This window comes from Oncorhynchus mykiss, chromosome 19 (genome assembly GCF_013265735.2).
Source record: "Oncorhynchus mykiss isolate Arlee chromosome 19, USDA_OmykA_1.1, whole genome shotgun sequence".
Lineage (NCBI taxonomy): Eukaryota > Metazoa > Chordata > Actinopteri > Salmoniformes > Salmonidae > Oncorhynchus > Oncorhynchus mykiss.
The window spans coordinates 59,050,311-59,062,986 of NC_048583.1; the positions used below are offsets into that span (position 1 = coordinate 59,050,311).

Here is a 12,676-nt window from a genome sequence, read left to right on the forward strand (position 1 = left end):
GGCCAAAATTCACCAAACTTATTGTGGGAAGCTTGTGGAAGGCTATCCAAAACGTTTGACCAAGTTAAAAAATGTTCAAGGCAATATTACCAAATACTAATTGAGTGTATGTAAACTTGAGTGTATGTGATAAAATAAATAAAAGCTGAAATAAATCACTCTCTACTATTATTCTGACATTTCACACTCTTAAAATTAAGTGCTGATCCTAACTGACCTAAAACAGGTTATTTTTTATTAGGATTAAATGTCAGAAACGGTAAAAACCTGAGTTTAAATGTATTTGGCTAAAGTGTATGTACACTTCTGACTTCCACTGTACCTATCCAGAAAAGTGCATAGTATTATTCATGCTAATTCGTGCCTATAAAATGGTTGGATTAACGTAAGTCCTTCTCACCCGTAGGCGACACCGGCGACGGTGCACTTTTTAAACTGCATCACGTTGCAGGTGAGGGTACCGGTTTTGTCAGAGAAGATGTATTTGACCTGACCCAGTTCCTCGTTTAGGTTGGACGTCCGTGCCATGGCAGAGGTATCCGTAGGCTCATAATGCATATCCACGTCCTGAACACACACACACACACACACAAACACATTCACATCCCCAATAGGCTTGGCAGCACGAACAAGATGTGGAGAAAGTCATTGCATAAATTGAATGTCCCAAATCTACCATAGTACGGACATCAATCTGTAAGCTCACTCACGTGTGTACTAGATAAAATTCCATATTTGCCAAAACTTCTCACCAAACTTTTGAAGTAGATACATTTACTCCTGTGGTATTATTCCATTTAAACGTCTACTTAGAGTGTTCACTACTAGAATTAAATTGAAATTGACCGTCACTCTGAGATACCAAGTAAGAGCCTGTGTAGTGCAGTGATTTTCCCACCCAGTTGATGAAGTAAGAGGCTGTGTAGTGCAGTGATTTTCCCACCCAGTTGATGAAGTAAGATGCTGTGTAGTGCAGTGATTTTCCCACCCAGTTGATGAAGTAAGAGCCTGTGTAGTGCAGTGATTTTCCCACCCAGTTGATGAAGTAAGATGCTGTGTAGGTGCAGTGATTTTCCCACCCAGTTGATGAAGTAAGAGGCTGTGTAGTGCAGTGATTTTCCCACCCAGTTGATGAAGTAAGAGGCTGTGTAGTGCAGTGATTTTCCCACCCAGTTGATGAAGTAAGAGGCTGTGCAGTGATTTTCCCACCCAGTTGATGAAGTAAGAGGCTGTGTAGTGCAGTGATTTTCCCTCCCAGTTGATGAAGTAAGAGGCTGTGCAGTGATTTTCCCACCCAGTTGATGAAGTAAGATGCTGTGTAGTGCAGTGATTTTCCCACCCAGTTGATGAAGTAAGAGGCTGTGTAGTGCAGTGATTTTCCCACCCAGTTGATGAAGTAAGAGGCTGTGTAGTGCAGTGATTTTCCCACCCAGTTGATGAAGTAAGAGGCTGTGTAGGTGCAGTGATTTTCCCACCCAGTTGATGAAGTAAGAGGCTGTGTAGTGCAGTGATTTTCCCACCCAGTTGATGAAGTAAGAGGCTGTGTAGTGCAGTGATTTTCCCACCCAGTTGATGAAGTAAGAGGCTGTGTAGTGCAGTGATTTTCCCACCCAGTTGATGAAGTAAGAGGCTGTGTAGTGCAGTGATTTTCCCACCCAGTTGATGAAGTAAGAGCCTGTGTAGTGCAGTGATTTTCCCACCCAGTTGATGAAGTAGGAGGCTGTGTAGTGCAGTGATTTTCCCACCCAGTTGATGAAGTAAGAGGCTGTGCAGTGATTTTCCCACCCAGTTGATGAAGTAAGAGGCTGTGTAGTGCAGTGATTTTCCCACCCAGTTGATGAAGTAAGAGGCTGTGCAGTGATTTTCCCACCCAGTTGATGAAGTAAGAGGCTGTGTAGGTGCAGTGATTTTCCCACCCAGTTGATGAAGTAAGAGGCTGTGCAGTGATTTTCCCACCCAGTTGATGAAGTAAGAGGCTGTGCAGTGATTTTCCCTCCCAGTTGATGAAGTAAGAGGCTGTGCAGTGATTTTCCCACCCAGTTGATGAAGTAAGAGGCTGTGTAGTGCAGTGATTTTCCCACCCAGTTGATGAAGTAAGAGGCTGTGTAGTGCAGTGATTTTCCCACCCAGTTGATGAAGTAAGATGCTGTGTAGTGCAGTGATTTTCCCACCCAGTTGATGAAGTAAGAGGCTGTGTAGGTGCAGTGATATTCCCACCCAGTTGATGAAGTACGCCTGGATGAACTTGATGACCTCCAGGGTGACGAGTAGACTGATGGGGATGAGGTTGTTGAAGAGGATGATGAAGGTGAGGAAGTTGAGGCCAAAGTTGGCAGCGCCACCATCTGGTAGGAAGGAGTTAGAGCAAGTTACACAGAGAAATGACCTTTAATCTAATTTGAATCCAGGTGCCACAACAAACCCTTTCTTTAGACCTGGGACATGTTCACTAGGGATAAAACGGTGCAAAACAGAGTTGAAAAAAAAGGAGTTATAATCTGAACACTCGTTTTTTTTGTTTTGCTACAGTATGCCTTTAAAACATGACTAGCTAGGTAGACACATTGTTTACCATGGGCCATGGAATTCACATATAAAATAATCTACAGCTCTTACTTCTAAACAAGCTCTATTTTAACAAGCTGTTACTTCTAAACAAGCTCTATTTTAACAAGCTCTTACTTCTAAATAAGCTCTATTTTAACAAGCTCTTACTTCTAAACAAGATCTATGTTAATGAGCAACGGGGTCCTAAGTCACTAGTCATGGGGGACACAACCAAAAACATTTCTACAGGCCTCTGAGAAAGGTTGTTACCTGGAGATGCTAAGACTACAGTGGTAAAGAAATAAAAACAACATGTCATTACATTTACTGAGAGGGTAATGGTCCATGTAAATTATTATACATCAGACAATTGCTGGGTACTAAATTGGGATCATACACAAGTTACAGTTGTTATTGGTATTATCCAATAATTGGTATTAATTCATTGGTATTATCCAATAATATATCAGTCTGATAGAAAGTGCCTCCATGATCATATCCATCCTACATCACGTTGTACTAATAGAATAAAGTAATGTAGAATAGCGTTAAGTAGCATAGCGTAAAGTAGCATAGCGTAAAGTAGCATAGCGTAAAGTAGCATAGCGTAAAGTAGCATAACGCAAAGTAGATTTTAACGTAAAGTAATAAAACATAAAGTAACATAAAGTAACTTAACATAAAGTAACAAAGTAACTTAACATAAAGTAACATAAAGTAACTTAACATAAAGTAACATAACATAAAGTAACTTAACATAAAGTAACTTAACATAAAGTAACTTAACATAAAGTAACTTAACATAAAGTAACTTAACATAAAGTAACTTAACATAAAGTAACTTAACATAAAGTAACTTAACATAAAGTATCTTAACATAAAGTATCTTAACATAAAGTAACTTAACATAAAGTAACTTAACATAAAGTAACTTAACATAAAGTAACTTAACATAAAGTAACTTAACATAAAGTAAGGTGACTCACAGTTGAGGTCCATGTACCAGGCGAAGTCCCCGTACTGGGTCTTCCAGAGTGTCTGTCCGGCCGAGCAGACCAGGGAGATGGCCAGCAGGCAGCCGAACAGAGCCAGGATCAGCGTGTTGGTGATGTGCTCCACGCTGGACAGCTTAAGCGGAGGCCGCGTGCTGTTCTGCATCAGCTTGGTGTCGTGCCCTGTGTACACCACCATGCCGTTCACCCACTGGGTGTTCCGGAGACGGGCTCCACGGAGAAGGATCTGCTCCGGACCTAAAGGGATGGGACTGAGGAGAACGAATCGGTGGATATCAGATTTATTGCAACCCTAGGAAGTAGTGATTCACACTAAGCTGTGTCAGAGGGTGGAAACTGTATGAAAGAATACTGAGACAGAACTTTTCCTTGGCACTGTGCTGTTGAATGCTCTATGGAGGTCTAGGCTGGGTTACTGCCGCTGTAGAAAGGGCTAGGACCTATGCAGATATTATATATATATATATAAATAATTGATTGATAGACAGGTAGATCTCTCTCACCTATGACCCTCTAATCGGATGACGCCTACAAAGTCGTAGAGGTGGCGATTGGGGCTTTCGCACTCCATGCACCCGCTCAGCCGCGACAGACTATCAGCATCCTTGTCATGCGCTGTGACCTGAAGACCCTGGTTGGGGAAGGAAGAGGTGCAGGGGTTGAGTTGACGAGCTGACTCCTCCTATCTGGGCCACAGTGTAACGTAATAAGTGGTACGTTTGGTGTGTCTGTGTGTGTGTGGATGAATTAAGAACCTTCACCTGTCGTATCTTTAGGTTGGTCTCCCCGTCTAAATTCGAAGTCTCGATGTAGCACATAGCATGTGGCTCGCTGGTGAAAAGAAAGTGGCCGTCAAAACAATCTAGAATGCATCTAGAATGGTGTTCACAGAAGTGATCTAACAACAGGGAAAGAGATGGGTAAGAAAATAGATCCAGGGAGAGAACAACAATGCTACAGTAGCCATAGCAACAGGGAGACAGTAAAGCACTAAACTCCAAGATGAGTGTGCTCTGTGGTCTAATAACTAGGTTTGTTATCAGTACAATAACCTAGGTAGTCCTTTGATTTTAGACAGTAACGTAAAGAGGAAGAGATGCCTGGTACAAACAGAGATCTTGCCAACATGGGGAGCAGTCCCGCTCCGCAGGATTCAAGTATGACACGGGGCATTTGGCATTTAGCATGTTCAAATAATTAAGTAGGATCCTTTCTTCCTCTTCTGTCCTTTACAACCACGTGGACTAGTAAAAAGGTGATAGGTGCAACACTGTACAAAGGGTTTGATTTCAGCCCCAATGCCAGTAGACTACAAGACCCCGACCTGGAAGCCAGCAGGACGAGGTCTGCCGGGAGGTGGTCCCCGTCACTGGCTCTGACTACATCCCCGACCGTCACCTAAGTTACCCGCAAAAGAACGTACCAGGAGCGACCAGGCAACGGTAGGGGGTGGGGACAGAAACATGGGCACACAGGCAGACAGACACATTGACAAACGGAACATAGGGAACAGTCGGGGTGGGGGGGTGCGGACAGAGACATGGGCACACAGGCAGACAGACACATTGACAAACGGAACACAGGGAACAGTCGGGGTGGGGGGGTGCGGGTAGAGACATGGGCACACAGGCAGACAGACAGAACACAGGGAACAGTCGGGGTGGGGGGGTGCGGACAGAGACATGGGCACACAGAGACACATTGACAGACAGAACACAGGGAATGTCGGGAAGGGGAGAGGAAGGGAAGAAAAGAGTGAGACTACTTCAAAACAAAATATCAGAACAACTAACACAGATAGCGTGACCTACTGAAGCTAGAAGGGAACAAGAGGTTACTGAAGCCTAAAGCAGAGAGGCATAACCACAAAAAACTACCAATCTACCGTCTGTGATTCTAGCACCACCTGGAGGACAGCACGATCGAGTCTGCAGGGATGTATTCTCTCCCATTTAACGTGACTACATCTCCCACCTCTACCTGCAAAGAACACTACGGCAGTTACTAGACATTATGTAGATGAACACACACTCAGCAAAAAAAATGAAACGTCCCCTTTTCAGGACCCTGTCGTTCAAAGATGAACCTAACAATCCAAATAACTTCACAGACCTTCATTGTAAAGGGTTTAAACACTGTTTCCCATGCTTGCTCAATGAACCAGAAACAATTAATGAACATGCACCTGTGGAACGGTCATTAAGACACTAACAGCTTACAGACGGTATGCAATTAAGGTCACAGTTATGAAAACTTAGGACACTAAAAGAGGCCTTTCTACTGACTCTGAAAAACACCAAAGGAAAGATGCCCAGGGTCCCTGCTCATCTGCGTGAACGTGCCTTAGGCATGCTGCAAGGAGGCATGAGGACTGCAGAGGTGGCCAGGGAAATAAATTGCAATGTCCATACTGTGAGACGCCTAAGACAGCGCTACAGGGAGATGGGACAGGACAGCTGGGACAGACGGGACAGCTGATCGTCCTCGCAGTGGCAGACCACGTGTAACAACACCTGCACAGGATCGGTACATCCGAACATCACACCTGCGGGACAGGTACAGGATGGCAACAACATCTACCAGGAATGCACAATCCCTCCATCAGTGCTCAGACTGTCCGCAATAGGCTGAGAGAGGCTGGACTGAAGGCTTGTAGGCCTGTCGTAAGGCAGGTCCTCACCAAACATCATAGGCAACAACGTCGCCTATGGGCACAAACCCACCGTCGCTGGACCAGACAGGACTGGCATAAAGTGCTCTTCACTGACGAGTCGCGGTTTTGTCTCACCAGGGGTGATGGTCCGATTCGCGTTATCGTCAAAGGAATTAGCGTTACACCGAGGCCTGTACTCTGGGGCGGGATCGATTTGGAGGTAGAGGGTCCCTCATGGTCTGGGCCGGAGTGTCACAGCATCATCGGACTGAGCTTGCTGTCATTGCAGGCAATGTCAACGCTGTGCATTACAGGGAAGACATCCTCCTCCCTCATGTGGTACCCTTCCTGCAGGCGCATCCTGACATGACCCTCCAGCATGACAATGCCACCAGCCATACTGCTCATTCTGTGCGTGATTTCCTGCATGACAGGAATGTCAGTGTTCTGCCATGGCCAACGAAGAGCCTGGATCTCAATCCCGTTGAGCACATCTGGGACCTGTTGGATCAGAGGGGTGAGGGCTAGGGCCACTCCCACCAGAAATGTCTGGGAAATTGCAGGTGCCTTGGTGGAAGAGTGGGGTAACATCTCACAGCAAGAACTGGCAAATCTGGTGCAGTCCATGAGGAGGCAATGCACTGCAGTACTTAATGCAGCTGGTGGCCACACCAGATACTGACTGTTACTTTGATTTTGACCCCCCCCCCCTTTGTTCAGGGACACATTATTCAATTTCTGCTAGACACATGTCTGTGGAACTTGTTCAGTTTATGTCTCAGTTCTTGAATCTTGTTATGTTCACACAAATATTTACACATGTTACGTTTGCTGAAAATAAACGCAGTTGACAGTGAGAGGACGTTTCTTTTTTTCCCTGAGTTTACATGTGTTTAAATCATTAGCTAGGTCTAAATCCTAAGTCTCTCCCCCTAACGAAGAATAAACTACTAGGCAATGTAAAATATGACAACTTAAAATATGACAACTTAAAATGTACATCCTATTCAGTGACAGACTGTTGCTCAACTTAACCATTGAATCACTAGACATCAAACAACAATTAGGGTTTAGCCCATCTGAAGGCAGAGGAACGTAAGCAGAAAATACCTGACTCTGGCCTGATATTGAGTGACATACCTTCTCCCAGTGAACAATCTCCCATGCTCCATTTCTCAGAACTGACAAAGAGAGAGAAGGCAGAAATAGGGAAACAGGAAGAGGAGAGGGGGACACAGAGAGAAAACTATGTTAGCAAATCCTGATACTAAAATCTGTCCAATAACCTACACCTGTTTGAAAAGCAGTAATAAGATCAATCATTTCAACAGTTTCTTACCTTGGGCCTCCTTCCTGTTGACCACCCTATCTGCTTTGTGACGTTTCTGTTGGGAAGAACATTCAAAAGTGAAATGATCTCTGTCCAATGTTTTATTGTATGTCAAGCATCCTTCATCCAAAGGACCTTTTTATGGAATCAGTTTCAAGAAAATCAAAGACCACACGGTCAGCGAGTACAAGAACGACTTTCAGACATGCCCATGTACTTGGGCACGTTTTCAGAGAACACATAACGGATGTCCTCTCTATAGAAATAGAGATATATTTAATGTCATTCTAGTTCTATGGTCCTCACCAGATCCTCAACCATCTCCTTCAGGGCTGCCACCAACAGGATGAGGATCAAAGGAACCAGGGTAGTCCACCGTCCTGTGGGAGAAACATCCGGAATTTGCTACCAGGAGAATGGAGACAGACATAGTTAGTCTGTGTGTTAAATCGATAGTTAACCCTTTAAAAACATTTTTTTTTTACAAAACCGATTTTCGATTAAGTCGTTTAATAAGGCAAAACCAAAAAAAAAGTTAACTATCCATTTACCAACCATGATGTGTGTCTGATAGGTGAGAATTTCTGTCTGCTAAACAGTGCTGAAATGTGCAAAATACACTGTGTAATTATTTAGACCCACCTGCAGTAGTGCAATGAACAGGAAGAATGAGTTAGCAGCCCTCCTGAACTGAGCGTATAGGAATCGAGGCAGGAAGGTAAGCACATTGTATTTGGCTGTGCTGGAAAAGGCGAGAGAGAAACCCACAACAATATTCAGCAGCACGGTAGAGAAATTATCAGGTGTTTACTAAGAATTGACTGGGCAAAATGGTAATTACCAAATAATAACATAGGCCTATAAATTAGTTTACTTATAAAATGTAAACACTCGGGCTACCTGACGTGATTGGTGCAGAACTTAGTGAGTTGAGGCTGATTGATGAATATAAGTCTGGCATCCTCAAGGTCAGCTATAGAGGTCCTCGATGTAGCTTCCTCAATCTTCTCATATCCTATGGGATAACGGTAAAAAAGACATATTGCCCCATCAGGCTTTACAACAACTGATAGGCTTTTAACATACTAGGTTTCTGTGTGTAATTACTTTCTCCTGCACATTCAACCATGGTGCAAGACCATCGCCGCCCTGTATGGCACTGGCCTATAGGCTAAATAGATTAGAGTGTCTAAGAAAAACAGTGCATCTTCTCGCACTCCTACAGAGTGTAAACTCATTTAGACAAAATCAATGATGTATATAAGCCCTAGATTGCATTTTGCTATGTATTGGCCATTGAGAGGATTTGAACGCACGGTCGGCCATATTGGCCCTCCCTAGTAGGAGCAGTCTGCCGTAGGAATAAATAGAATTATACTGTATTTCAATTAAACTTTTGAAGGACAAAAATCATATGTACAGTATTTAAATATTTTTGTTGTTGTAGCGGGGACAGTAACATTAGTAATCTCAGAAAAATATACATTAAGGAATTTTTTTTATTTATTTTTTTATTTATTTATGTTTAGCTCGTATAATATAATTTAAAAGTATGCATTAAGGTGTTTGCAATAGAAAAAATTTGGCAACAACGAATGTAGACATTAATGAATGCATTTTGGGGGAGTGCCAAGATGGAGGCACGGTGGCATCAAAACAGCACCCCCAATTAGTCATCTAGTGTATATATATATATATAAATCATTGGGCCTAATCCTGACTATCTGCAGGAGCAACAGAAGCTTACACTACACACAAATCTTCCATTGACATCAATGCAAACCTGAATCATAATCATTTTAATTCAAATCTTTAGTTAGACCAACAACACTTTCACTGCATAGGCTGTGGAACCTTTAAACCCTAGCTAGGCCTATTTAACAGTCAACAGACAACAAAGAGCTTAATTCAGTGGTCATGCCCACATAAACATGGTGTGATCTCATGACACAGTAAGAGCGATTTTGCCCACACAGAATCCTCATACAGTACAGTATAACCATGACAAATACAATTGATTCCACTGTTACTCATGCATTACTCTGTCACTGCACTGTCTTCAAGAGGAAATTGGGGAGAAATCAAGGGCTGGTACAGCCCTTGCTTTCTTAGTGAATGCAAGATTTGGAGACAATGGAGTGAATAGAATAGACGATCACGGTCATCAACATGACCATATAAAATGCCGCAAATAACTTCTGAGGGTTTTGTGCTTCAGTTCAGAAATTAATTAACAGGATACAATATCTTGAGAGAGTCCGTATAGACACATGCACTGATGACGGTCAGAACTGCATTTCCTCATCAGACTGGTTCAGTGACTAGCTACGTCTCTGACAAACACAGGGAAGAGCAGCAGGGTTTAGGGGCATGATCCTTCAGATTAATGTGTAATCAATCAGTAGTGGAGGAGCCTTTGCCCTTCGACCCTTAAGGTGTGGGTTGGAAAAGCAGGACAGAAATAGGCTAGACATGAGACAGAAAGTGTAGTGCAAGTTGAAATGCTGTATATTGTTCAATTCTCTAGCAAACACCATGCATACTACTTTTCACAATGATGTGATATGAAAAAACATTTTCTATCAACCTAGCTAGCTAATTCACAATCATATCTAGCTAGAGAAACGGTAACTAACGTTAGCTAGTCAGTGAACATTATGTTAATTGAGATCTTCTTCTTTCTTTTTTTAGAACATATCCTAAAACTAGCTAGCCAGTACCTAGGAGTAGTAGTGCATCAATGGAGTATATGATAAGACGAAGAACACCTACCCCCCAACCGTGAACGGAGATCCGAGAGAGTTCTTTCGATAGGCATCTCACCACAGTGAAAAGCACCTGACAGTGACCACAACCAGCAGTGACAGGTCGCCAGATGGCTTGTTTACCGTAGCCAAGCTAGCAACGTTAACGTCAGCTACGCCAAAAACACTCCTTTCTGAACTACCACTACGAACTTAGGTAATGAAGCTAGTAGGAGTTCATTCGTTACGATATCAAGTCGACCTGAGCCGTTAAATCATTTTTCCCCCCGTTCCCTTCATTTTGTAGATTTCAGTGAAAATGCATTATCATATCAGCATTTTATCAACAATGCTCAACAACAACAAAAAGTACTTCCGTGTCACGGAATTCCCGCAAATGTTCAAAATAAAAGCCCCCCCCCCACGTAATAGTATAAAACTTTCAATAACCTGTGTTTATTCATGGTATATGCAAAATAATTGTATAAACATTTAACAATGATTAAAATGTATTCATATTTAAGTGACATTTGCAATGTTCCAAAGTCAAATAAATGTCCCCAATGCACATCACTGTATATGGAAAACATATTGGCGTGTAGAGCAAAAACTATTCTACGTGCCACATTAAAGGTATTGTAAGGAATACACAGTAGGGTCTGTGGAAGGTATATATAGTGTCATTTCATGGGGCAATGAATAATATGGAGTGAATAATTTACTCCACCCATTCGATTTGACACAATGCGATTCCATTTATATGGAATGCTTATGTCTTTCAGATGGGACTTTAAATGGGTGTTCTGACTCTCTGTGGTCACCAAAGATCCCATGACAGTTATTGTAAGAGTAGGGGTGCTAACCCCGGTGTCCTGGCTAAATTCCCAATATGGCTCTAATACCATCATGACCTCCTAATAATCCCCAGCTTCCAAGTGGCTCATTCATCCCCCTCCTCTCCCCTGTAACTATTCCCAAGGTCATTGCTGTAAATGAGAATGTGTTCTCAGTCAACTTAACTGGTAAAATTAAGCTACAATGAAAAAAATTATAGAGCAAAAACTATTCTAGGTGCCAATCTAAATGTGGGATTGAAATTACTCAGTAGGGTCTATAGAATATAGATATGGTGTTATTTCATGAGGGACTGAGTTCTATATTCCCATCAACACATTTTACTCCACCCACTCATTTGGTCACAATACACTACACTGAGTGTACAGAACAAAAACCTTCCTGAAATTGAGTTGCATCCCCTTTTGCCCTCAGAACAGTCTCAATTTGTCCGGGCATAGACTCTACAAGGCGTCGAATATGTTCCATAGGGATGCTGACCCATGTCGACTCCAATGCTTCCCATAGTTGTGTTAAGTTGGCTGGATGGGTGTTGGACCTTTCTTGATACACACGGGGAAACAGCTGAGCGTGAAATACTCAGCAGCGTTGCAGTTCTTGACACACTCAAACTGTTGAGCCTGGCACCTACTACCATACCCTGTTCAAAGGCACTTCAATATTTTGTCTTGCCCAATCACCCTCTGAATGGCATACACAATCCATGTCTCAAATGTATCAAGGCAAAAAAAATATTATTTTCACCTGTCTCCTACCCTTCATCTACACTTGAGCCTTGGTTTCTCAAATGACTGCCTCGCCTGGTTCACCAACTACTTCTCAGACAGAGTAGTTGTCCTGTCTGATCTAATTCTCCTGTCTTATCTGGTTCCTGTGTGATCTTTGGTATGCTCCCTCTAATTCTTCCATCTCTCTCTCGCCTCCCGGAGGACCTGAGCCCTAGGAGCATGCCTCAGGACTACCTGGCCTGACAACTCCTGGCTGTCCCTATCCTCAATCCACCTGGTCTTGCTGCTGATCCAGTTTCTGCTGTTATGTCTGTGTAGCGTGGTACGTTCTGCGTTGTGTACTTTTTAATTAGGACACTGTCACAACTGAAGGTCTGCTGGTTGAATAATTTTTTATTTGCCCTGCACACGAAGAGACAACACACAATATGTTAGCCCTTGGCGCAGTCCTAGCTCTCAGGTACCTGCGCAAGCACATGGACACTCACTCAAACACTGTCCCAAGTACTCAGAAGTTACAATAGATACCCTAGTTAGCGAGCTTGGTGAAACTTGTTAACATAAATCTTTATATTGTCCACATTGTAACAAACTTATGGTTGCATAATAGCACATTGTGTAACATTACCACGGTTTTATATTGAACAATTTCGGAGCCAAAGACAACATACCTTGCTATGCCGAAGGTCAGGCAAAAGAGAACAATAAGGGGGTACGGAAATACAGATAACCCGCGATGTGCCAAACCAAAATATACAAAACTTTTACAATCACATGTATGTACAATATTGATATGAAAAAGTGTT

General features: G+C 42.8%; 1 protein-coding gene across 4 annotated transcripts in view; it reads right to left on the minus strand.

Moving 5' to 3' along the window:
- The window catches only part of LOC110498209 (probable phospholipid-transporting ATPase IA), a 37,391-nt gene extending 26,738 nt beyond the window's left edge, over positions 1-10,653 (minus strand). The window contains exons 1-12 of one of the 4 annotated variants that reach the window (XM_036955211.1): positions 10,316-10,653; positions 8,444-8,558; positions 8,186-8,285; positions 7,850-7,948; positions 7,553-7,598; positions 7,354-7,394; positions 4,885-4,958; positions 4,322-4,391; positions 4,064-4,191; positions 3,534-3,811; positions 2,218-2,345; positions 401-567 (exon numbers count right to left, since the gene is read on the minus strand). In XM_036955211.1, the coding sequence (XP_036811106.1) occupies positions 401-567; positions 2,218-2,345; positions 3,534-3,811; positions 4,064-4,191; positions 4,322-4,391; positions 4,885-4,958; positions 7,354-7,394; positions 7,553-7,598; positions 7,850-7,948; positions 8,186-8,285; positions 8,444-8,558; positions 10,316-10,361 (1,292 nt within the window). In that variant the 5' untranslated portion in view covers positions 10,362-10,653. Of the gene's footprint in view, positions 1-400; positions 568-2,217; positions 2,346-3,533; positions 3,812-4,063; positions 4,192-4,321; positions 4,392-4,884; positions 4,959-5,466; positions 5,541-7,353; positions 7,395-7,552; positions 7,599-7,849; positions 7,949-8,185; positions 8,286-8,443; positions 8,559-10,315 lie in introns of those variants that run through there. The other 3 variants (XM_036955214.1, XM_036955212.1, XM_036955213.1) reach the window with 3 other exon arrangements.
- Positions 10,654-12,676: the final 2,023 nt, after the last annotated feature.